This window comes from Protopterus annectens, chromosome 4.part0 (genome assembly GCF_019279795.1).
Source record: "Protopterus annectens isolate FY-2018-M chromosome 4.part0, PAN1.0, whole genome shotgun sequence".
Classification (NCBI taxonomy): domain Eukaryota; kingdom Metazoa; phylum Chordata; order Ceratodontiformes; family Protopteridae; genus Protopterus; species Protopterus annectens.
In genome coordinates, this window is record NC_056733.1 from 409,609,880 (window position 1) to 409,636,608 (window position 26,729).

Here is a 26,729-nt window from a genome sequence, read left to right on the forward strand (position 1 = left end):
TAGACTGACACCATCTTCAAAACTAAGGCCAAAATTTAGACCTATGCCTGAAAGATGCCTGGGCCACATGTGCAGGCCCCTATGTCTAAAAAACAAATGATCAAAATGGCTGAAGATTTAATTACTCTGATCAGGGGTAGCCAAACCCCTCCCCCACTTCTAAGAGGCCTAGGCAAGACATTGATTATGAATCTTCTGAACAGGATTCTATTTCTTCTGACTCTTCTAATGACAGGATTTGTCTATACCTACTTATGAGGACTCTGATGCAGAAGATTCCATTCCTTCTGATTCTCCCCCTGAGGATTTTTCTTTTGGGGAAACTTTACATACCTTAATGGAACATTTCCACTGGGAAAGTCAGGATTTTTCTGAATCTAAAAGGAGGCTTAGGGATTTTCTTTTTCTTTCTCAGCATAGGCCTTTGGCTATACCTCCTGTTCTAGACATTGTTGATGATGTTTTTTCAGAATCTAGTATGGCTCTTGATTCTCTGCCTCCAGCTCCCTGTAAGCCAGATAGTTACTACAGGGTTCCTGACTCCCACAAATTCCATTTCAAAAATCCTATTGCAGATCCTGAAACCATTTCTCAGGGTCCCAAGGGCATTAAGGCTTTTACTGCTAAAAATCATACCCCTTCTGATTTAGGATCCAGGGCACTGGATAGATGGGGTAAGAAGGTTTACACTTCTGCAACCTTGGCAATCAGGGCTTTAAACTGTCAATTTCATATGCTTAAATATCAACAGCATATCATGGGACTGCTTAAACAGAAAATGATGATAATTTCTGACTGTGTGGAAAAAAAAAGATTTACAGGATCTATTGCATTCAGCTGAACAAGTTGGAAAACGCACTTTACAATGTGGTTTTGATTCTTTGGAGGCCTCTTGCAGAGCTGCTGTAACTGGGTCTGTGCTAAGAAGGCATTCTTGGCTCAAAGAGCAAACTCTGCCTGATCATCTTAAAGCAAAATTGTTGGATGCTCCTTTACAACAGGACCGTCTCTTTGGTAATAAGGCTGAAGAAGTTTTAAAAAAGATGGAAGATGAAGCTAAATCTATGCAAACTGTGAAAGATTTCTTACAAGTGCAATCTCCAAGATTTAGTAGGCACTGGCCTACTAAGAACTGGTCCTTTCCAGATGCTCATCGTGTTTCACTGTTGCAGTCATTACTCTTGGGTTATCCTGCTGGCAGGCTACACGCAGTCAGCCAGAATTCCAAAGTCTAGTTTCGGCGTCAGTTGCTGTTGCCTCTTCCCTGACGTCAGTGCGCCAGGGGCATGAAAGATGCAGCCGACGCCATTTTCTTCAGTCTTTCTTGCCATGCGGTGCCCGAAGCAAAAGCAGTTCGCAAGTGCCGATCGGCCGACTCGTGAGATTTTCACAGACGAATTTCAGATGCGAAGTCTTCATTAAAGCTAAGTACCCCATTGGGGAAACTTTTTTTTTTTCTTGCTCCAGACTGATGTCAGAAAAAGTTAACAATTGTATTTCTTGTGGGAAGCAAATACCTCATAAGGATTATCATTCTTACTGTATTCCTTGCCTAGGCCATGATCATAACGTTGCTAGCTGTCGGTTTTGTGCTAGATTCAACAAACGCACTATTAAGTGTCGGTTTGATTTTGCTTATCATTAATTTGGCCGAACATTCAATTACATAATGCCATCGGAACAGCCCGACGACCGGAGTTTCTAAAAAACGCAAGGAAAAAGAGAAGGACAGGCATCCGAGATCCAAAACCGACGACGAGGCTTCCGCTAAGCCAGTCACCGGTTAGCTGGTTCTCAGTGAGGTGCTTTTGCAGCCCCTGAGACCCGCTACCTCAGAGCCACAGGCCGCTGACGACTCCCACATGGACGTTCCAAAATTCAAAATGTTAACTCTGCAGCAGCTTCTGCCCATGCTCGGCAAGAAGGCTTGGCTTGTAACTTTGGACCTAAAAGAGGCATACCTGCATATACCAATCAGACAGTCTTGCAGAAGATACCTCAGACTCGTAGCTGGCTCAATGCACTACAAATTCTCTGCACTGCCCTTTGGCTTATCTACTGCGCCCAGGGTCTTCACAAAATGCCTGGCACCAGTAATTACATTTTGCAGACAAAGAGGAATTCAAATTTATACTTACTTGGACGACTGCCTTATACAAGCAGAGAACAAGGACACTCTACTAAAGCATCTGGCGTTTGTAAAAAGATTATTAATTTGCTTAGGGTACACAGTAAACAAAAAGAAATCAAAACTAGTACCCTGTCAAGAGATAATATTCCTGGGTGCAAGCTTAAATACAACTGCCCAGATGGCTTATCTCATGCCAGATAAACAAAGACAACTAACTTCTTACTTCAAAATGTTGGCAACAAAGACCCAGTTATCTGCAAGAAAAATTCTGTAGGCTTTGGGCTTCATGGGATCCTGCATTCTGCTAATTCCATATGCCAGACTGCATATGAGGAAACTTCAATGGTACCTAAAAAGTGTCTGGACTCGACATTGTCAAAGCCTGGAAGCATTAATTACCCTCATTCCTTGCCTGCAACAGGAGTTTCGATGGTGGGCTCATGCCTGTCACCTCAACAAGGGACAGCCATTCACTCTACCCACAGCCAGGCAGTCAATAACAACAGATGCATCAGATTATGCCTGGGGAGCACACATGGCAGGAAAATGTATTCAGGGCACATGGTCCACAAGCCAAATGCATCTACATATCAATCAAAAAGAGATGCTAGCTGTTCAGAATGCCCTGACAGCTTTCAAGGATCTACTCCATCCAGGATGACTACTGATAAGGACGGACAATACTACAGTCATGTGGTACATAAACAAACAGGGAGGCACACATTCCTACTCCCTCTGCAGACAAGCCATGACTTTGTGGAACACAGCATTGACTTATCAAGTACACCTGCAAGCACAATTTGTGCCAGGAAAGAACAATACTCTGGCAGACAAACTAAGCAGAAACCTTACGGATCCCCCCCGAGTGGAAACTGGATTCACTAGTCTTCAGCATGATAACAAAGAAATGGGGATGCCCAGACATAGATCTATTTGCCTCACCTCACAACTGCCAACTACAGAAATTCTGCACAAGGACTTATCACAAGCAAGCATGTAAAGTGGATGCACTGTCATTCAGCTGGAAAAGTCTAACAGTATATGCTTTTCCTCCTCTGCCTCTCCTCCCCAAGGTACTCCTAAAGCTCAGACAAGAGAAGCCAAGAATAATTCTGATTGCCTCAGACTGGCCACGCCATCACTGGTACCCAATCCTAAAAAGCTTGTCTCAAGGCCCAGCATGGACATTGCCTCTAATTCCTCATTTACTGACGCAGCGAAACAATCAGATTCTGCACAGCCAACTCAGGACCTTAAATCTGAAAGCATGGCGGATAATGTAACCATTCAAAGCACACCTCTCTCTAAAGCAGTGATGGATGTTATTTTGGAGGCCAGGAGGCCCAGTACCAGAAAATCTTATGCAGAAAAATGGAAAAGATTCTGTGCTTGGAACCAGGCACAAGGAATTGACACATCAGTACCAAATATTCCTCAGATTTTACAATACCTAACTGAGATGCTGGACAAAGGCCTATCCTCTTCATCAATTAAAATTAATGCCTCTGCCATTTCAGCTCATTACAATACGAAACATCCTATTTTTTCCCATCCATTGCTAAGGCAGTACCTCAGAGGAGCCAAAAACATAAGACCTCCAAGGAGAGCCTGCATGGGACCTCAATTATGTCTTGGAAAAACTCACACTCACGCCTTTTGCGTCAGCCAATACAGCTGATATAACGTTTTTATCTTGGAAAACAGCTCTGCTCCTAGCAATAACCTCTGCAAGACGAGTTTCAGAGTTAAAGGCACTCATGGCTGTGGAACCTTTCATCATTTTTCATCCAGACAGGGTTTCTCTAAGGACGAACCCAACATTTATGCCTAAGGTAGTGTCCAGTGTGGCCCTTAACCAAACCATTCATTTGCCTAACTTTTATCCAAACCCACAGAATTAAGGGTGAGACTTCTGCATTCCTTGGACATACACAGACAAATACGCTTCTACTTGGGCAGCACTAAAGCTTTCAGAAAAACTGAGCAACTTTTAGTGGCATATGCTGCAGCATCTCAAGGAAAGCCCATCTCAAAACAGACTATTTCAAAATGGATAGGCCACTGCATTCGTTTCTGCTACTCACAACATGGCAAATCAGTGCCCAAGGGCATTAGGCCTCATTCTACCAGGGCAGCAGCCACTTCAGCAGCCTTTCTCAGAGGAGTACCAACCAAAGACATTTTAGAGACTGCAACTTGGAGTTCAGCGCACACTTTTACAAAGCACTACCATTTACCTCTCTACTCTAAATCCAGAGCAGGCTTCGTCACTGCAGTTCTGCAAGGCCTTATAGCCTCTCCTAATCTTATTTAGGCCCAGCCACCCAGCCTTAGCTTTGGGATTTAACCCAAGAGTAATGACTGCAACAGTAAAACACGATGAACATAGTACAGTTGTGTACCTACCATAAATGTAGATGTTCGAGTGTGTTCATTGTTGCAGTCCAGGTTACCTACCCTCCATCCCCCTTTTCTTTGCTGGAACTTACCTATACTTCTCTATCTTGTACAACCTATGTGGCGTATTTGCTTGTAGATGAAAGAAATGTTTATTTTACCGCATGCATAATTATTGGCATAATATTTTTGGCCTACCAATTTGGGGGCACCTGACATCTGGGGCAAGAAAAACTGAAGAAAATGGCGTCGGCTGCATCTTTTATACCCCTGGTGCACTGACGTCAGGGAAGAGGCGACAGCAACCGACGCCGGACCTAGACTTTGGAATTCTGGCCGACTGCGGATAGCCTGCCAACAGGATAACCCAAGAGTAATGACTGCAACAGTGAATACACTCAAACATCTACATTTATGGTAGGTACACAACTGTACTTTCCTTCGAGAGCCACTCAAGTCAAACCCAGACATTCCAAAGGCTCTAAGTTTCAGTCACAAGGGACTTTTAGAACAAAACAATGGGGTGCCTCCTCCTCCAAATCTGGAAACAACAAGACACCTCCCTATGGTAAGCAGTCTCAGTTATGTCCCTTTACATTTACCAAGCACTTACCTTTTAGCCGCCCCTTTGGGGGGACAACTGGCACTTCATGCAAGAAACTGGCAACTTATAACCCAGGACAAGTGGGTTTTAAATATGTAATATCCCAGGGATACAGATTTCATTTCCACACGTTGCCAATCCCAAACAGATTGCCAGACCTGCCCTCAAATCAGTGAGCAGAGGCCCAGAAACAAGTACTGTCCCTCATGAACATGGGGGCTATTCAGCCAGTACCAGAAGAAGAAAAAGGAAATAAATTATATTCAAGACTTTTCCTGGTACCCAGAAAAGACAAATCATGGCGTCCAATTCTGGACTTATCTACTCTAAAAGCATTTCTGGACATTCCAAAATTCTGGATGCTGACTCTTCAACAGTTACTTCCTATGCTAGGCAAAGATGCCTGGTTGGCAACTCTAGACTTAAAAGAGGCTTACCTGCATATCCCAATCAGGGAATCTTGCAGAAGATACCTCCGCTTCAAAGCAGGCTACTTGCATTACCAGTTCTCTGCACTGCCCTTTGGCTTATCTACTGCGCCCAGGGTTTTCACAAAGTGCCTGGCTCTAGTAATTGCATTTTGCAGGCAAACAAATATTCAAATATGTCCATACCTGGACGATTGTCTAATTCAGACAGAAAACAGGGACATTCTTCTAAAACATCTGGCATTTGTAAAAGGGTTCTAACATGTCTAGGGTACACTATAAACGAAAAGAAATCACAGCTGGTACCCTCTGAAATTACATTCCTGGGTGCAAGCTTGAATACAACTACCCAGATGGCTTTCCTTGCGCTAGAAAAGCAAATTCATTTGGTGACTTACTTCAAACAGGTGGCCACAAAAACTCTGCTATCTGCAAGACAAATTATGCAAACCTTGGGGTTCACAGCCTCCTGCATTCTTCTAATTCCATATATAAGACTGCATATGAGGAAACTTCAGTGGTACTTAAAGTTTATGGAGTCAACATTGTCACAGCCTGGAAGCAATGATTCCTATTATACCTTGCCTGCAACTAGAGTTCCTATGGTGTGCAGAGGCCTGCCACCAAAACAAGGGACTGCCATTCACTCCACCCCTGCCACCCAAACCCTAACTACAGAAGCATGAGACTATGCTTGGGGGGCTCATCTGGCAGGTATTCAGGGCAAATGGAGCCCAAATCAAATGCACCTTCATATCAATCAAAAAGAAATGCTAGCTGTACAGAATGCACTGACAGCCTTCAAGGACTACCTTCATCCAGAACAGTTAATGATAGACTGACAACACCACAGTTATGTGGTACATAAACAAGCAGGGGGGTACACACTCCTACCCCCTTTGCAGGCTAGCCATGGCATTGTGGAACACGACCTTGACCTTTCAAGTACAACTACAAGCTCAATTCCTGCCAGGAAAGCCGAATACTCTGGCAGATGAACTAAGCAGAAATCTCATAGACCCACACAAATGGAAACTGGAACCACTGATTTTCAACATGTTGACACGCAACTATGCCCCCCCCCCCCCGCATCTGCTCTCCAAAGTTCTGCTAAAAGTCAAACTGGACAAACCAAAAATGATTTTGATTGATCCAGACTGGCCTCGCCAACACTGGTACCCACTCCTGCGCAATGTGTCACACCTCCCACCGTGGCACCTGCCTCAGGCACCTTACTTACTGTCTCAGCAGAGCAAATAAATTGTGCACACTCGGCTCCAAACTTTGAATCTTGCAGCATGGCTAATCACCTAAATTCACCATCATAAGATGCAGCTTTTGTCTTTATGATTATTCCTTTGAAGGCGTTTTGCCGAGGTACCGGAATAAACTGTTGTTGCATCCCAGTTCCTGTGGTTTGTTTTTGCACCTAAATTCACCCTTAGCATCCCTCAGAAAACCTGTGATGGATGTCATTTTGGAGGCAAGAAGGCCTAGTACTAGAAAATCTTATGCTGACAAATGGAAAAGGTTCTGTGCCTGGAATCAATCACAAGGGATAAGCACAGCAGTGCTCAGTATTCCTCAGAGTTTACAATACTTAACTGAGATGCTTTACAAGGGCCTGTCCTTTTCTTCCATAAAAATCCATGCCTCAGCCATTTCAGCACATTACAACACAAAACCTCCCCTCTTCTCTCATCCTCTGCTAAAGCAGTATCTTAGAGGGGCCAAAAACTTAAGACCACCCAGAAGAGCTTCAACCCCTGCCTGGGACCTCAATTTTGTATTGGAAAAACTCACTCTCCCTTCTTTTGAGCCAGCTGCTACTGCAGACTTAAAATTTCTCTCCTGGAAAACAGCTTTCCTTTTAGCAGTCACTTCAGCTAGAAGGATTTCCGAATTACAGGCTCATATGGCAGTGGAGCCTTTCATCATTTTTCATGCGGACAGGGTATCTCTCAGGACCAGTTCATCCTTCATGGCTAAGGTGGTATCCAGTGTGGCTCTTAATCAGAACATTAATTTGCCAACTTTCTTTCCCAATCCACAGAACAAGGGGGAGCGGATTCTGCATTCATTGGACGTACACAGACAACTTAGATTTTACTTCTGAACAACTTCTGGTGGCATTTGCTGCTGCAGGGGCAGAGAGAAAGGCTATTTCAAAGCAGACTATTTCCAAATGGATAAGCCATTGTATTCATTTCTGCTATATGCACCATGGTAAAACTATCCCTCCGGGGATCAGATCTCATTCCACCAGGGCTGCATCTACTTCTACAGCCTTTCTCAGAGGTGTTCCTACCAGGGACATTCTAGAAGCTGCTACCTGGAGCTCAGTTCATATGTTCGCCACACATTATCATTTACCTTTCTTCTATAAATCCAGAGCTGGCTTTGCCACTGCTGTCCTGCAGGGCCTTATAGCTGGTCCTAATGCTGTATAATTCCCTCCACCCAACCGTAGCTTTGGGAATCTACCCAAATGTAATGACTGCAACAGTGAAACACGAAGAACATAGTACAGTTAAGTACACTTACCATAAATGTAGATGTTTGAGTGTATTCACTGTTGCAGTCCAGTCCTGGTTACCCTCCCTCCTGCCCCCTATTTTTCTTTGGCTGTACCTCTACTTTCTTTCACTATGCTTAAAAGCCCTTTTGGTGTATTTGCTTTTGGGATTGGAGGTATATTTTTTGTGTTTTTAATTTTATTTGCTCCTCATTTGGGGAGCACCTGACATCTGGGGCAAGAAAAACTGATGTAATGGCATCGGCTGCATGTTTTATACCCCTGACGACCTGACGTCATGGAAAAAGAGACAGCAACTGACGCAGGACCCAAGATTTTGTTAATCAGGCTGACTGAGGGCAACCTGCCAGCAGATTACCCAAATGTAATGACTGCAACAGTGAATACACTCTAACATCTACATTTATGGTAAGTGTACACAACTGTACTTTGTCATCTTCTTTCCATTTCAACCATCCCACTCTCCTCCCTACCCCTCTACCAATCTGGCATCTTTTTATATACCTATATATCTTTGAAGGTTTTGCAGGCCAGCTTAGTGACTTAATGGGACACTCTGGTCTCTTTTTCTCAAATTGTTCATGGTTATGAGCCTGTCTTTTCCTTTCAAACTTGTAGGTTTAGGTTCATAAAGGAAAAACTTGATCTAAAGAATATTAGGCTCTCAGGGCATTATATGAAGAGAGGTGGAAGCCTTGGTATAGCCGTTGTCAAAAACCACAGGTTCAGACAGACAGAAGAAGACAGTATGGATCTAGCATATAACTTTTGTTTGTTAAGTTTACTTATACAGCTGTACTCTCGGTGCGCTATGCCAGTAAACAAATACTAACAAACAAACACAGAACACCAGTAATAAACAAATCCATAGTAGAGCTGTATTCCCAAAACAAAGCAAGGACCTTACAACAGAGTCTTTAGAAAGAACTTTTACCAAGACAAGTTAAAAATCACTGGGATTCTTATTGGCTGTTAAGCAGCCGGCAACATGATTTTAAAAAAAGCCATAGATGCAGAGCTGTGTTCATAAACTGACTCCTCAGTGAGAGCTATTGAAGAGGGCTCTTACAAATGTCCTCTTACTTGATCAGATCAAAGCATTTAATTCAACAGACCACACAGTGCTTATTTCTGAACTACAAATCTATGTTTTTGGTAACTCCAAACATGGTTAAATCAAAAGTTACTTTGAAATGGAGCATTCAGGGTCCTCACTGATCTGCAGCATTGCTCCTGTCAGCCACTCAAAAAAAGGGATACAGTAAGGCCTAATGCTGAGTCCACTACCATTTGCATTATTTAGCATCCCTCAATTTTGCTTATTGCATTTGCTTTGCAGAGGGCGTGGCCCTCTTGGAGAGTTATGGTGACTACAACAGAATTCATTTAATTGTGGCACCTAATTATAAACATGTATGTACCTGGTTAGATGAAGCAAGACTGAAAGTGGAATTCTCTAAAACCAAAACAACATTTTTGTGGTAACCACAAATAATTTTGCTAGTATTAAAGGGAATCTGAAGGAACTAAACAAGAAGGTGTTGATCTCCACAAATACTTAGAAGTATTGGTGGACCCTTCCCTGTCTCACTGTTTAATTGCATGTCAGTAGAACTACCAGTCTGATGTTGTTGATCTTCTTTCCATTCATCACTGATGGGTTCGGCTCCGAGCCCTTGGAACCTAGTCGGACTAATGCCAAGCTCGCACCAGCCAAAATCTCTCAAGCTAAGCTTCTACCCACAATGCCCTTCTCTGTGTTACCTCAGCTCTCGTTTGCCACATAGCCGTAAAGCCGTGTTTCAGCCGAGCTCTCAGCCAAGTAGAAAACCTTTGATATTTCTTAATATTTTTTGTCACTTTTTTCACTTCTTTGTGGTATATGTTAATGATTATATATTCGTGCAGTTATATTTAGTGCGTTCACTCCTGCTTCTACCTGTTTTGGTAAACTTTTAAGTATCATTGTTGGTATAGCCTTCTCTCTCTACCCTGGTGGTATTCCTTAAATACCATAATTGGTATTTTCTTCTCTCTTTCCCTTTTAACTGAATAGTTGGGTGCTTTTGATGTATTTCTTAGGTGGTGTGTGTATTTAGATAGGTTTATACATAAGGTTAACAAGAGTTTAAATTTTTCCTATAGTTTTCTTCCTGGTTGTTGTGTCTGTAAATTTTATGTCTGATAAAAAGGGCACATCAGGTTTCAAACATTGTGCTTCTTGAAAAGGTAAACTTCCAAATAGCGACTCTCATGATTGTGTTTATTGTTTGGGGGTGGCCCATCTTTCAGTGCAACCTCCCTGTGTGATTTGTCATAGTTTCAGTCAGTGCTCTTTGAACGAGCACAAGAATAAGTTGATCCTGAAAGGCCTACTTAAGTCGCCTTTTTCAGAGGCCTTTTCTGCGATGGAAGTCTCAACCCCTCTTATTAAGGACAAGAAAAGGTCCCATTCAGTTCCCTCTTCACCATCTGGTGACTAGGCAAATCTGTGAAATCTGAAGTGCCAAAACTATCTTCGGAGCATAAGTCGGCCTCGTCGGCACCGACCACTTCTGCTTCAGCTAGACCGTTACTATATCGGTGCTAGCTTCGGCTCTGATACTGTCTCTGGCACCGACTGCCAACCTTACAATGACTGCTATGACTTTGGCACTGAGTGTCACTTCGGCACAGTGCATGCCTTCGGTGCCTATCTGTGTAGTTACGACTGAACCTTCCATGTTGGCTCCAAGTGCCCCTTCGGCACCAAGCCCTTTTACCATCCCGATAACTACGATGTTGACTCCACTACTTCCAGTCTCCAAACTTGAGATATCTGTGCCGGCAGATTTGCACCATGGACCAGATACTCTCCATCTATAGACTCATTTCTAGGGCAGGTGTACAGTCCATTCCTAGAGCAACCTGACTCCCCATTGGGAGTATCCACTAGATCCACCAGGAGCCTTTCAGAACTTGATGTGGTGCATCTTGTAGACCAGCTGCTGACAGCTAGAGGGATACCCACTCCTTCCAAGATCCATCCCCTGTGGGACTTGGGTTGACTTCTCGATGGACTCCATCCTATTCTCCACCTTTGACCATGCCGGTTCCAAAGCCTTCTGCTCTGACGTAGTTTTAGCAACCACCAGTCTCAGTGCCTGTAGTGGACCTCACTGGGGCTCCAGGACTGTCCCTTTGGTCTTCAGTTCCCACTGACTCATCCTTCCTCAAGCCCATGATTGGGCTGCAGGCTCCTCGGTTCGTGGCACGGTTCCGAGTGTTTCTTTGGCTCCGTCCTCGGTGCCAGGAGTCCTGTCTGCACTGATTCTAGTTGAGGCTCCATCCGCGGAGGTGGGTTCAACAGAATGGGGTCTGACCCCCAGTTCCGAGGTTGTCCTTCTCGGTTCTGGGCTCCCATCTCTCTTTGGGCAGACCTGCTTTCCGTGCTATGGAGAGGGCCCTTGCTTCTGGAGGCATTCTACCGACATCGGCACCAAAGACTTCTCCCCCTGAGCTACAGCTGTCACAGACCACCTCCCCGGGAAACTGAGCAAGAAAGCCACAGGATTCCCTGTTGCAGGGTGCCCTCTCTTCCGAGCCCTCCTCAGAGGTCCCCACTGAGGATCCCCCACGGAAGAGATCATGAAAGAGGAAGCAAGTACACTCACCTGAGGAGTCCCTTACAGAGGACACAGATTTTGATGACTGGGAAGGGTACACATAGTCACCCCCTGATGATGTCTCCTTTGGGGACATCCATGAAATGTTGAAACATGGGTGACTAGAACCCCGCTAACCCTTCTTCCAAGGAGTCCATGTTTCTGCAGGCTTTCCATGCTCGGCCATCTACCTCTTGGGTGACCCCGACTGCAGACTAGCTAGTTCAGCTCGTGGTGCAGCACGTTTGGAAGAACCCTGATTCTGTTGTGGCGATCCCTCGGAGACTGGACAAGATTCTTTCTCCACCCAAGGAAAACCCGCACTGGTCCAGAGGTTTACCAGTCGATGCTATGGTGGTGGCGGCGGCCACAAAAAAGGATCTTGCTGAGGAGAGTCCTACTGTCCACCACTCAACAGAGAGCCCCGGGCCGTGGACAGATTGGGGAAGCAAGTCTTTGCTTCAGCGACCTTCGCCATACGGTCCCTGAACTACTTGGCACATTTTACGAGGTTCCAAAGAGCCTTGATCTCCGAACTTGATCTCCGAACTCTCTGGAACACTTGCAGGGCAGGTGTCTGACAAGGCAAGGGATAAAGTTGTTTCACAGCTCGCAGCCCTGGAATCGATCTCCAGTTTGTCCATGAGGTTGCTTTCCCACGCAACCTAGGGGGCGGCTAGAGCTGTGGGTTCAGGGATAGTTATGAGACACCATGCCTGGATGCACCTTTGTGACTTCATGCACCCTTTTAAGTCTTCCTTCCTAAATGCTCCCATTGAAGCATCTTCCCTTTTTGGCCCCAAGGTGAAGGACACTCTGGCCAGGTGTGAGCAGGATGGTAAGACCCTGTCTGCCGTAGGTCTGTGTTTTTCCAACCCTCAATGTTCCTTTTCCAGGAATCAGATGAGTGGCAAAATGTGGCACAAAAAAATCTCAGGGTCCTTTCTGTGCCATGCGTGGCAATGATACCCCCAGGGGCAGAGGGGCTAACAATTCTGGAAGACTCCCCTACCGAGGCAGAGGGGGTCCACGTAATTAGGGACCCAGGGATTCTTTCTCTGAGCAGCCTTATCAGTGTTCCTGAAGAGCAGCCCGATTGCTTTCCTCTGGAAGCAGTCGGGGTCATTTCTTTCTGCACCAAGCTGCCTGACATTCAATAACCACCGATTGCTGGGTGCAGAAGATCATAACCAGAGGCTACACTATTCCCCTCATTGCTTATCCAAAGCTTCCTGACATTCCAACCAGTCAAAGGGAAGAAGCAGCTGCAGAAATAAACAAGCTGTACCAAAGAGAGTTCTCCAATTAGTCCCACCAGACCAATGCAGATCCAGATTTTACTCAAGATTCTTTTTGGTGCCAAAAAAGACAGGGGACTGGAGACCCATTCTGGATCTCAGCAATCTAAACAAATCTGTTGCCCAAACCAGATTCCAGATTATCATGGTTCAGTCCATTCTCCCTTTTCTACGGGAGGGCGATTGGATGTGCTCGATAGATCTCCGGGACACGTATTACCACATCAAAATGGACAAGCGCTCCAGGAGCTTCCTTCGCTTCCAGCTGGGAGCTAATCATTACCAGTTTTGTGCCTGGCTGTTCAGACTCTCTACAGCCCCCAAAGTGTTCACAAAGTGCATGGCAGTGGTTGCAGCTCACTTGAGACTACAAATATTCTTGGTATTTCCATATTTGGCCGATTGGCTCCTTACTGCACCCACCAGAAAGAAGATTAACAACATCCGATAAAGAAGTTATGTCTTGCCATAATGTTCCAACTGTGTTGTTAATCTTCTTTCATTCATCACTTTACACCCTCCTTCCTCTGCCAAAGGCTCCTGGCGGATACTTTGGGTCCAAGTTGTGTCTTAGGGCATTTGCATAAAAATGGCCTCTGCTTTACTTATACAACATGGGCAAACTCGGTCTGAGGTAACGGGGAGAAGGGCATTGTGGGTAGAAGCTTAGCTTGAGAGTTTTTGGCTGGTGCGAGCTTGGCATTAGGCCAACTCGGTTCCGAAGACTCAGAACCGAACCCATCAGTGCTGAATGAAAGAAGATGAACAATACAGATGGAACGTTATGGTAAGATATAACTTCTTTACATAGCCTGGCTCAGGCTCAGTCTATCTTTCCACAGTGTAGGCACTTTCCTAGCAGGCAAATAAAAACTTTGGCCAGGGGTGTGACTTAACTGACCTTTGAATACACTGTGTAGCAGTTTTTGAAGGGCCTTCTAAAATAGCATCCCATCACAGCCACAAACTCTCATTGATCTTCCTACCTTTGGAAAGGATGCTGTACTTTATTATTGGAGTTCCCTGTTATTCAGAATGGGTGTCCGTGAGAGGTAAGCCCTACTATGATAGACCATCCCCTCATGGTTACTCTTACTGATTCTAAAAACTGACCTAGCTCAGTGATTGTCTACTAGCAGAAACATCACTTAGGAGGATGGTCTGGCTGGCTATGTTACATGATAATGAGGCAATTTAGGAGAGCAGCTAATATTAATTTAGCCATGTGCTTTCCCCAAAAGTGCCACAGCTACCAATTTACGATGGTGAGTGATTGTGAGAATTGCTTAGCTGTGTAACTTGCATGACTTAGAAGAGTTCTACAAAAACATAGGTGTGAGGGGTGTGTGTGTGTTGTCTGTGTGTGCATTTCTGTAGGGGCATGAAAGGAGTTGGGCGACTGTGTGGTGTGTGTGTTCATGCACGTATGCGTTTGTGTATTAATGTCTGATTATGTAGTGTGTGTGTGTGTGTGTGTGTGTGTGTGTGTGTGTGTGTGTGTGTGTGTGTGTGTGTGTGTGTGTGTGTGTGTGTGTCTGAGAGATTGCTCAAGAATTCCAGACAATGCCAAAAGTATTGGGAGGATAAATGGCTCACTTAAAGGACAGTAAATATTTTAATTCATATAGAAAGATAAGTTAATAGATTAACCAGGTGTGCGTCAAAATGCATGCGCTAAACAATAGGGAGGGTGAAACTCTGATGTCTGGAGTTATTGACTGACTGTAAACCTCAGATCTGAAGTAGGGAGTTCATTTGTCTGCAACCTGTGGGTCTTGGATCCGATATCGGATCCGAGCCGGCAACTTGTTTCAAGCTAATGGATCCAAGCTCCTAGCTCCTCCCCTCACCCATAATCCCCTGATAACCCTCCATGACCTCAGATCTAGTTTGCCGCGCTTGTGGATAGCTGGATTCCTGTGAGCTCGACTGGTAATTGTCAGTTAAGTGTCTTTTTTCTGTCAACTTTTTCCTTTTTTTACAAAAATATAAAGTGTGTAAGTGTTAGGTTCCCTGTAGTGTAAAAATATTTTTCTTTTAATTAATTTTTTCCCTCCCTTCGCTGGTCGTTAGTGAGTGTGTGTGTGTTGTGTTTTGGGGCCTGTGTGTTTGTGTAACACTACCTTTTCTTTAAGTATGGCTGAGGCCCCAAAAGCCATTTTTTCTAAATGTACCGAGTGTGGCCATAAGCTCTCCCCGGCTGATGGCCACACTGGTGCGGTGCCTTGGGGTTGAACACCTCACCTCAGGCTGTACCATTTGTGCAGCGTTCAACCCCAGGGCACTGAAAGAGCGGAGGTCGAAGCTGGTCTTGGCGGGACCTTTACCCCCGGACTCAGCTCCGGCCTCCGCTGCTCCCGTGGCTCCACCACAGGCTGTGGTTGCTGCCATTCCTGCCCCCCTTCCTTCGGCCGGGACTCAAACGCCCGCTAAAGCGCCGGAGGACAGGGAAGCCAGGAGGGAGAAATGGAGGGAGAAGCACCACAAGCGGCGGGCCAAGGCCTCCGCTTCGGCCCCACCAGCTAAGCGGGCTTCTCCCTACACTGCTTCTAGGTCTCCTCCTCCTCGGCTCCGATCCCCTTGTTTCTCCCCAGGGCCCGAGGAGGAGGAGGCCCGATCTCCATCGAGGTGGCATTCCAGGCCTGCCTCAGTGACCTCTTCGAGATCAACTTTCAGTATGTCCGATGCAGACTTGGACCAGATGATGCGAAGGTTCATCCAGGCCCAGCTGCAGATGGGAGTGCTCTTGCCTCCCCCCCCCCCCCCATCCAGGGGGGAGCTCGACACCTTTTTTCCATCCTATTGCTCCTTCTCCGACCCGCTATCTGGGCTCGAAGCGTTTGGAGCAGAGCAGCGTTGGAGCCGGGGGTGGGTCGGCGCCGACAGTACTTGGTACTTTGGATCCGACCCTGCCCTCGAGCCTGTCTGATCCGACCTCTCGGAGCCGTGGCCAGAGCTTCGGATCCGAGGGATTCAGTGTGCCTTCGGCTCCGTCCAGGTCTGAGCACACTGGTCCTTCGGATCCGATGGTCTCGGGGCCGATTCCGATCCCTTCATCGGGTCCGAGTGGGAGCCGACTCTCGGAGCCTAGAGAGAGTGGTTCCCCCTCGGCTTTCGATGTAGTGAGAGCATCCGGACCCCCGGCCCTTGTCTCGGCTCCACCCTGCACTCCCTCTCTGCTGGGCCAGGCTTCCATCACCCGGCCAAAGGGACAGCCTGCTTCAATGTCCCAGATGGTTCCATTGGAACAGGATGTTGCCGGCGAGGCCTCCTCGGACAGCCCCCCCGAGGAAGTGCCCCGCAAGCATAAGTGCAAGAGGAGGCACGTGGACTCCCCTGAGTCCTTAACTGAGGACACGGACTTGGATGAAGGGGAAGGCTCCCCAAGATCACCACCTGAGGATGTCTCCTTTGGAGACATCATGGAGATGCTGAGGATCAGAGGTGGGTGGTCTGCCCCCAAGTCTTCCGCCGACGAGTCCGTGTTTCTGGAGGCATTCGAAGCAGGCCTGTCTACCTCTTGGGTGTCCCCTCCGGCCGAGCCCTTGGTGGACCTTATTACCACCAGGGCGTGGAAGGATCCGGACACCGTGGAGCCAATACCAAAACGCCCGGACAGAATACTAAGTCCCCCCTCAGACCGATCGCACTGGAGCAAGGGTCTCCCCGTAGATGCCATGTTGACGGCGGCAGCCACGAAGAGGGAACTAGCTTAGGAGAGCCCCTCAGTCCATCCACCGAGCAAGGAGTCCCGCTCGATGGACCGCTTAGGGAAGCGAGTTTTTAGTTCAGCGACCTTCTCGGTAAGGTCTCTGAACTATATGGCACATGTCATCAGGATGCAGCGGGATCTTATCAAAGAATACGCTGCCTCCCCCCCTGAGTCCATGTCGGCGGAGGACAAACAATTGTACTCCACCCGAATGGCCACTCTGAGATCAATTTCAAATATCTCTATGCGGCTATTGTCCCACGGCACCGAGGGAGCCACTAGGGCTAGCGGAGCAGGCCTAGTCATGAGACGTCAGGCCTGGCTCCGTCATTGTGACTTTGCGAAGCCTTTTAAAGCGTCTTTTGCGAACGCCCCTTTCGATGGTTCTGCCCTGTTTGGCAAAACGGTTCGCGAGATACTTGTCCAGAGCGAGAAGGATGGGAAGACGTTGTCTGCCGTCGGAGTCCGCTTCTCTGCTCCCCAGCGGTCCTTTTTGAAGAACCAAAAGGGTCAGAAGATGTGGTTCCGGAAATCGCAGCATCAAAAAGTAGACCAGCAAAGCAGATCCAGATGTAAGGTATATATTCCAATCCTTTATTAACAGACCGGTTTCGGCATTAACTGCCTTCTTCAGTGTAGGACATACAAGAAATGTCCTGCTAGCATACATAATATATATTGAGTAACAACCAATAGGCATCGAATAATCATGAATATTAATAGAAAACAGACAAGTGTAAAATATAACCACAACCTAAAAAGTTTAACAACAACTAATGTAATTAGTATGACCACTACTATAATTTATAAATATAGATTGCCAGGAAAACCTAATGCTTCATGGAGCTTAATAAAGCTTAATGCAGTTACTTGTAGGAGCTGATGTAGAAAAATTAAAATAAAAAATAAAAAATGGAAAATGAAAATAAACATGTTGTTTGAAAAGAATACCCTATGAACAAAATATTGTCAATAATACCCAATTAAAATAAAAAGGGTATATACACTCCAAATAATCTAACAATAATGGAGATAGATAGAAGAGCTTCCCATTTCACTCCAAATACTTATTAATATATGAGCAGAAATAGTTGAAATTCAACATATGGTCAACCATAATATATGAAAAAAACATACAAGTGAATATATATATATATGGGACTAGACATACTAAGCTCATCCATATAATGTAAGAACCAATATACTGCAATGTTCAATCGCAACATTCCCAACCCGCTCCGGACAACCAGTCCTTCCGTGGCAGAGGAGGACAGGGAGGACGCCGCCCCAGGGGCAGAGGGGCTCCGAGAAACTTTGGGTCCAGAGAACCTTTCTCTGAACGGCCCACGCAGCAGCCCTGAAGGGTTGCCCGACTGCTCCACTCTGGAGGCAGTCGGGGGGTACTTCCCGGAGCATCTAGCGGCATGGGAGTCCATCACGACAGACCACTGGGTGCTTCGAATTATATCCAGAGGGTACAAAATACTATTACTTCATGTCCCCAAATTCAAGAACCTCCCCAATGTACCACCCGATCAGAGGGAGGCCGCAGCCACAGAAATTCAGCAGCTGCTAAGAAAAAGAACCATCCAGCCCGTCCCCCAAGACCAGCTCGGATTAGGGTTCTACTCCAGGTTCTTTTTGGTGCCAAAAAAGACGGGGGACTTGAGACAGATTCTAGACCTTTCCCGCTTGAACCTGTCGGTAACCAAGGAAAAATTCCAAATGGTCACTCTTCAATCTATTCTCCCCCTTCTAAGGGAGAACGATCGGATATGCTCTATAGACCTCAAGGATGAGTACTACCACATTCTAATGGAAAGACAATCCAGGAGGTTCCTCCGCTTCCGGCTGGGAGCCAGTCACTACCAGTTCAGGGTCCTTCCCTTTGGCCTCACCACAGCCCCCAGGGTGTTCACCAAGGTATTAGCAGTGATTGCGGCCCACCTGAGACTCCAGGGAATACAGGTCTTTCCGTACCTGGACGACTGGCTCCTGACCGCCCCAACAAGGCATCTACTTTGCTCAGCCAGAGATTTCTTTCTCTGCCTAGCCCCACAGTTAGGCATCACCATCAATGCAGACAAATCCCTTCTGGCCCCGACACAAGCCATAGAATTCATAGGAGCCAGAATAGACACCAGAGCGCTACGAGCCTTTCTAACGTCCGAGAGACTTCGGAATTTGCAACTCCATGTGCGGGCTATCCTCCAATCAGAGACCCCACCAGCAGAATTGGTCTTGAGGGCACTGGGCTCCATGGCGGCAGCGATAACGCTCCTTCCATGCACCCGTCTGAACATGCGGGTACTGCAATGGACCCCTCTAGTGCAATGGTCCTTTCTGTCCCTTCCTCTTCACCACCCCATTGCCATCAGCAAAGCTTGCAGGAGGGCTCTATTATGGTGGCTCCATGCTTCGGACCTCCATACGGGCCGTCCCTTCTGCACCTCTTCCCCCTCTCGCCACGGTGACCACGGACGCCTCCCGCCTCAGGTGGGGGGGCATTATTCAGGCAGGACGGTCCAAGGCACGTGGAACGATACAGAGACCTCCCTGCATATCAACGTTCTGGAAATGGTGCTGTACGAGTTGCAAGCACTTCAGAATCTCCTCCCCATAGGAACGATTGCAATTCAGTCGGACAACATGTCGGTTGTCTGGTACATCAACAAACAGGGGGGAAGCAGATCTTACCCTCTATGCCGCGAAGCCATGAGAGTGTGGGAATGGGCGATCCCCACCAACCGCTTTCTGATTGCAACGCACATTCCGGGGCAGACCAACATCCTAGCGGACAAACTCAGTCGCACCCTTCTTACCTCGTACGAGTGGTCTCTCAACCCACTAGTAGCAAAGCAGATATTCGCAATATGGGTGAAACCCTGCTGCGATCTTTTTGCCTCTCCCTCAAACACCAAATGCGGCAATTTCTTCGCTCTGATTCCCCCTCCAGGGGAAACTCCAAGAGACGCTCTGGTGCATGCTTGGCCACCCGGTCTACTTTATGCCTATCCTCCTCTACCCCTGATGCTGCAACTCTTACAGAAAGCCTCGCGGTTGGGGAGCAGGATGATCCTCATTGCCCCATTCTGGCCTCGGCAAATTTGGTTCCCTTACCTGTGGTCTCAACTAGTGAATCCTCCTTGGATTCTGGATCCCAGTCCGGATCTAATCTCCCATCCGTCGGACTTACCGACCCCAAATCTGGACAATCTGAAACTGACAGCTTGGTTGCTCCAGTTCCACTCCTAGTTAGGACTCCCGGTATCTCTTCACCAGTCAAAGCCATCCTTGTGACAGTGCATAAGCCCTCCACCAGGAAAGTGTACCGCAGTAAATGGAAACGTTTCTCCATCTGGGCGGAGCATCATAATCTAGATCTCTTTACGGCTCCTCTTCTGTCCATATTAGAATTCCTAACCAAACTTTTTCAGGAAGGCGCTAGTTGCTCAACTGTCAAAGTGCAATTGGCAGCCATCTCACATTACCATGTGGGACATGATACAGGGCCTTTGATGTCGGCCAAGTTGTGTAAAACCTTTCTCAAGGGCACCTTTTTGCTTAGACCCCCTATAAAAGAAGCCGTACCACCGTGGGATCTTTCACTAGTTCTTCAAGCCTTGACTGCTCCACCTTTTGAACCCGCTGCTTCAGTAGATCTCAAATAAATTCTTGTCCTGGAAAACAGCATTCCTTGTAGCCATCACTTCTGCAAAAAGAGTTTCGGAGCTTCACGCTCTTTCTGTGAAGCCTCCTTATTTGATCTTTCACCCGGACAGAGTGTACCTCAGGATCATTCCCTCTTTTCTTCCCAAAATAGCATCAGAAACCAATATAAATCAATCCATAAATTTACCGGTTTTCTTCCCTAAATATCAGAATAAAGGAGAGTACAAGCTGCACTCATTAGATGTTCATAGACAGCTACGCTTTTATACTCATAGAACAGCTGGTCATAGACAATCCGACCAGCTGTTCGTTTCCTTTGCCAAATTTAATTTGGGGAAAGCAATATCAAAAGTATCTCTATCACGCTGGATTTCTCAATGTATCCTATTAGCGTACCAAGCCTCTGGGAGACCCGCACCTGAAGGAGTTCGCACACATTCCACTCGTTCCATCTCTACTTCTACGGCCTTCAAGTCTAGAGTCCCATTGGATGATATTTGTTCGGCAGCCACTTGAGCTTCATCTCGTACCTTTATTAACCACTACAAACTGGACGTGATTTCTAGAGGGAGAGCATCCTTTGGCTCTGCGGTGCTTCGCAATATCCTTCCATGATGGCCACCCAAGGTTCAGGTAGCTGGGGACTCTGTCCCACAGGTTGCTGACAAATGAACTCCCTACTTCAGATTAAGAAGTTATGTACTCACCATAACGTTCCATCTGAGTAGGTAGATTCATTTGTCTGCAACCATCCCCCCTCCTTCCCCCTGGCCTTCTTCGGATCTATCTTAGTTGGATACCCGTTTTGGGTATATATTGAGGGGCAAACTCGATCTGAGGTCATGGAGGGTTAGCAGGGGATTGTGGGTGAGGGGAGGAGCTAGGAGCTCGGATCCATTAGCTTGAAACAAGTTGCAGGCTCGGATCCGATATCGGATCCAAGACCCACAGGTTGCAGACAAATGAATCTACCTACTCAGATGGAAAGTTATGGTGAGTACATAACTTATTTATAATCAGATAACGTAAAATTTAATGAGAAACAGGGCAGTTATATGAGGCAACATCAGGGATGCTCTGCAGACATCTGGACAGTTGAGAAAGTATGCAAGCTGTACCAGTGCAGTGAATGGGCTTCTAATGGACGCACCTGGCACAAGGAGATTTTAGCACCAGTGATAAACATTTAACAATTCAGTTCATACAGATTAGGCATTTTTGAGGTCTTTCTCATTGCATCTGCAGCTGTCTCTGAATGGCTTTTTCCATGATCACATAAATTCACCTAGCTTCAGTTTACAGACAACCATCTAATTTTTATTAACTCCAGTTAAATAAAATGCTAGGCCTACAGTTGCCAAACTTCTGTTCCATATACGATTTGTAGGGTAAAATAATTGCTACAGTTGTTTTACTTCATATAAAAGTGCATAGGTGGTAAGGAATGATGGATGTTTTAAAAGAATTTGTTTATATGTAGTGTATACTTGCATAACCATATTTATTTATTGTACATGTGGTAATTGTGTGTTTCTATGTGGATCAAACTGTTTTCATTTTTACAAAATACAACAGATATTGTAAATTGCCCAAAAAGGCACAACGCTTAGTTTTTCACAGTTAGTAAAACAGACCTTTTTGTTTTACCAGCTGCCTCTGTGGATACCTTGAACTTGAGCATTTATCCCAGCAGGAGGCTCAGTAATGGCACTCTCTATGTAACTAGAGGATCCACTGTTGAATTCAACTGCACTAGCCTTTCGGGTTTCGTGGAGATATCCTGGCTTTTCCTGAATTCTGGCCTGAATTTCACAAAACCTTCAAGTAATGGGACATTCGTCGACTTTTCCATTTTGAATATTAATTCTGAATTCCAAGGGAACTATACATGCTTTGCAAGAAATTTAACTGATGGCACTGTTCAGCAATCAACTCTGGAAATGTTGGTATATTGTGAGTATCTTTCTAAATTTGCACATTCTCTTCTTTGTATGCCATCTCCCTCTTCGTCAAGCATACTCTATTCAATTGTATAATTTTCTTAGTTAATACTGCTAGCATTGGGATCATAAACTATCATCTTATGTTTTCTTTTATGTTTAACCACAGCACATGGACAGCAGTAGTTAGTGGTCTCCAGTGTTTTTCCTGTGTACTACACAAGCATTTAAATCCTCCTTTGAACAAGGCTGATCCAGATGATGTCCTTCATGGATGCATCTGCAGTCATAACAACTGGGTTGTCCTGTCGTCAGGCAGCCCTTCAGTCGGCCGGATTCCAAAGTCCGGGTCCGGCTTCGGCTGATGTCGCACTTCACCCGACGTCATCTCTGTTGGTCTTCGGGTATAAAAGCATCAGCCGACGCCATTTTCTCCAGTCTTTCTTGCCGCGTGGCGCCCGAAGCAGAAGCTGTTCGCAAGTGCCAGTCGGACGGATCCAGAGATTACTTCTACCGAATACTACTTCGAAGACTTCTAAAGCTAAGTACCCCGTTGGGGACTCTTTCTTGCCTCAGCCGATGTCAGAAAAAGTTAATAATTGCTTAACCTGTGGGAAACAAATACCTCATAAAGATTTCCACTCTTACTGCCTGCCTTGCTTAGGCCCAGCCCACGACGTAGCAGCCTGTTCGTCCTGTGCTTCTTTCAACCGACGAACGCTAAGACGTCGGTCGGAGTTTGCAGAACAGTTTTCGGTTCTGATTTTGCGTACATTATGCCGTCGGATCCTCCGACTCGCATTCTGCCAAAAAACGCAAAGAAAAGCACCGACACTCGCGGTCCGCGGTTTCTGCCGCAACCATGGTTAAGCAAACATGAGTGTCTCGGTTTCGGCGAAACCGAGAAAACTGATCAAAATACAGCTGAATCTACCTCTACAACTGAGGTCCCTGCTAACACTCTTGAATCGGCCTCAGAAATTTTACCCACTACGGTGCTTACCACTGACTTATCAGACACCATTCCCTTGGATGTCTCTACCCCAGCACGTGGTGCTGCTAGGCCTCCAGCAGCCATGTCCATTAAGGCCTTCGCCAGGGCTAAAGCAGCCAAGACTACTAAAACAGTGCCTGTTAAACCCCTCAACCAGGCCCTCTTCCAGTTCTCAAATGCTTACTTTGGCAGAAGATTTAATTTCATTAATTAGAGGATCTCAATCTCACCCAGACAGGGCCTCTCAGCCCCAGAGAAGAGACCTAGGGCAGAGCCCCATGAGCCAGTGTCCTCTGATGATTCTGCTGATGAATCAGACATAACTGACCAGCCAGAGGCTCCTTTCTCCAATTTTGAAGATTCTGATGCTGAAGAATCCATTCCAGCTGCTTCCCCACCAGAAGAATTCTCCTTTGGGGAAACCTTGCATGCCATGCGAGAACAGTTCCAATGGCAGCAACAGGATTTTTCAGACTCCAGGAAAAGACTTAGGACCTTTTTGCACCTTCCACAGTACAGGCCCTTAGCTATACCTCCTGTTCTCTCTGTGGTGGATGATGCTTTCAATGATGTCTGCTCAGCTCCAGATTCTTTACCCCCAGCCCCTGCCAAACCAGACAGATTTTACAGGGTGCCAGATACTCATCACCACCTTTACAAGGCCCCTCTTGCAGACCCCGAAACTATTTCCCAGGGTCCCAAGGCAGTAGCCGCGACCATAGCTAAAAACCCTGTTCCTTCTGAAAGGGAAGCAAGGTCATTAGACAGATGGGGTAAAAAGGTTTACACTTCAGCCACTCTCTCAGCTAGAGCTTTAAACTGTCAGTTTCACATGATACAATACCAAGAGTTTATGCTTGATCAGTTAACTAAAAAGCTAACCACTGATGAATCTCTTGATAAGAAATATGTATTAGAAATGGTAAATAACATACAGCAAGTTAGTAACCACTCTTTAAAATGTGGCTATGATGCACTGGAGGCTTCATTTAGATCAGCCATGACTGGCACTGTAATTAGAAGGCATGCATGGCTAAAGGAGCAAGCTTTACCGGATCATGTTAAATCTAAATTGCTAGATGCTCCTATGGATAAAACAAGTTTGTTTGGTACACCTGCCCAGCAGGTTATGAAGAAAATGGAAGAAAAGGCAAAATCAGTCCAGACAGTTAAAAGATTTCTTGCAGGTTCAACCCCCAAGGTTTAGCAGGAACTGGCCTGCCAAAAATTGGTCCTTTCCTGACTCCACAAGACCTCAAAGGGGCAGGAATAGACGTTCCAGAGGCAGAAACCAATCCAGAGGAGGTGCCTACAGAGGACGACAGTGCCAAGGTAACAACAGAGGCACAGACTCAACACCTGCCACTACATCAACACAGCCACAGTGACTTAATCCTAAACCCGCCTACCAGGGAACAAATAGCAGCTCCTCTAGGCGGAAAGGTAACCTTATTTTCAAAAAACTGGCACCACATAACAAAGGACAAGTGGATTTTACGAACCATAGATCAAGGTTACCGGTTCCACTTCCACACTTTACCAGACAAAAGAGGAATGCTAAATCTACCTCCAAATCAAAAGACAGAGGCTCTACAACAGATAATGGAGTTAGCAAACATGAGAGCTGTGGAGAAAGTGCCAACAGCAGAGCAAGGAAAGGGGTTCTACTCCAGACTATTCCTAGTTCCAAGAAAGGAAAAAAGTTGGAGACCAATTCTAGACCTGTCCACCCTGAATACTTACATCATTGTCCCAAAATTCAAAATGCTGACCCTACAGCAACTTCTTCCCATGCTGGGCAAGGAGTGTTGGCTGGTAACTCTAGATCTCAAGGAGGCATACCTGCACGTCCCCATTCGACCAATCTGCAGAAGATACCTCAGATTTCTTGCAGGATCAGAGCACTATCAATTCTCAGCATTGCCTTTTGGCTTATCTACTGCGCCCAGAGTATTCACAAAATGCCTGGCATCAGTAATCGCCCATTGCAGACTACAGGGAATTCAAATTTATCCATACCTGGACGACTGCCTGATACAAGGAGACAACAAAAGCAAGCTGACAACAGATTTACAAAGGGTCATTTACTTGCTTCAAGCACTGGGATACACAGTCAATTTACAAAAGTCAAGACTGATACCATCCCAGACAAGGACTTTCCTGGGAGCGGAATTGGACACAGTAAGACAAATGGCATTCCTAACTACAGAAAAACAAAAAGAACTCCCTCTTTACTTCTTGGCACTAACAAAACTGAACAAGTTAACAGCAAGAAAGGTACTGCAGGCCTTGGGTTTCATGGCATCATGCATAATCTTGGTTCCATTTGCCAGACTACATATGAGAAAACTACAGTGGTACCTAAAGAATTTATGGTCCCAACACAGACACAGCCTAGAAACGGAAATCCCACTAATACCATGCTTAAAACAGGAGTTCCTATGGTGGGCTCAGGCATGCCAGTCAAACCCAGGCCTGCCCTTTCGCAAGGGTCAAGCAAGCCAGACCATCACAACAGATGCTTCAGACCTAGGATGGGGGGCGCATATGCTGGACAAATGCGTACAAGGATTGTGGACACAGGACCAACTTCACCTGCACATCAACCTAAAAGAAATGCTGGCAGTAAAACTGGCAATCCAAAAGTTCAGACCATTTCTCAAGGAGGACCACTTGATGATAAGGACAGACAACACCACAGTCATGTGGTACATCAACAAACAGGGAGGCACTCATTCTTACCCCCTATGCAGAATGACTTTGGAGCTGTGGACCCTGGCACTCAGCTACAACATCCAGTTACAGGCAATATTTGTGCCAGGAAAAGAAAACTCTCTAGCAGATATGTTAAGCAGGACCACATCGGATGCCCACGAATGGCAGCTGCACCCGGATATCTTCAAGACCATCTCGAAAAAATGGGGAATGCCTCAGATCTATTCGCATCACCCTTCAATCACCAGCTCAAAAAATTCTGCACAAGGACATTCCACCCACTAGCATGGAAAGTGGACTCGCTCTCCTTCAGCTGGAAAGGCCTAACAGCATATGCATTCCCACCTCTTCCCTTGATACACAAAGTACTACTAAAAATCAAGGAGGAACGTCCAAGGATAATCCTGATAGCTCCAAACTGGCCAAGACAGCATTGGTACCCACTGCTGAGGAGCATGTCTTGGAACAATATGTGGCCAATACCCCTGATGCCTTTGATGCTAACTCAGAACAACTTCAGCACCATGCATCCAAACCTAAAAACGCTGCAACTGACTGCATGGAACATCACATAGCAGCTGCTAATACAGAACTTTCACAAAGAGTTAAAGACATTATTCTTGAAGCACGCAGGCCTTCAACTAGAAGGAATTATGCT

At 46.1% G+C, this 26,729-nt stretch overlaps 1 protein-coding gene across 2 annotated transcripts in view; it reads left to right on the forward strand.

Moving 5' to 3' along the window:
* VSIG10 (V-set and immunoglobulin domain containing 10) overlaps positions 1-26,729 on the forward strand; it is an 811,575-nt gene that overhangs the window by 200,635 nt on the left and 584,211 nt on the right. The window contains exon 2 of one of the 2 annotated variants that reach the window (XM_044068350.1): positions 22,073-22,375. The exons of the other annotated variant lie outside the window; for it this stretch is intronic. Coding sequence (XP_043924285.1) covers positions 22,073-22,375 — 303 coding nt within the window. The remainder of the gene's footprint in view (positions 1-22,072; positions 22,376-26,729) is intronic. 2 annotated transcript variants of the gene reach the window in all.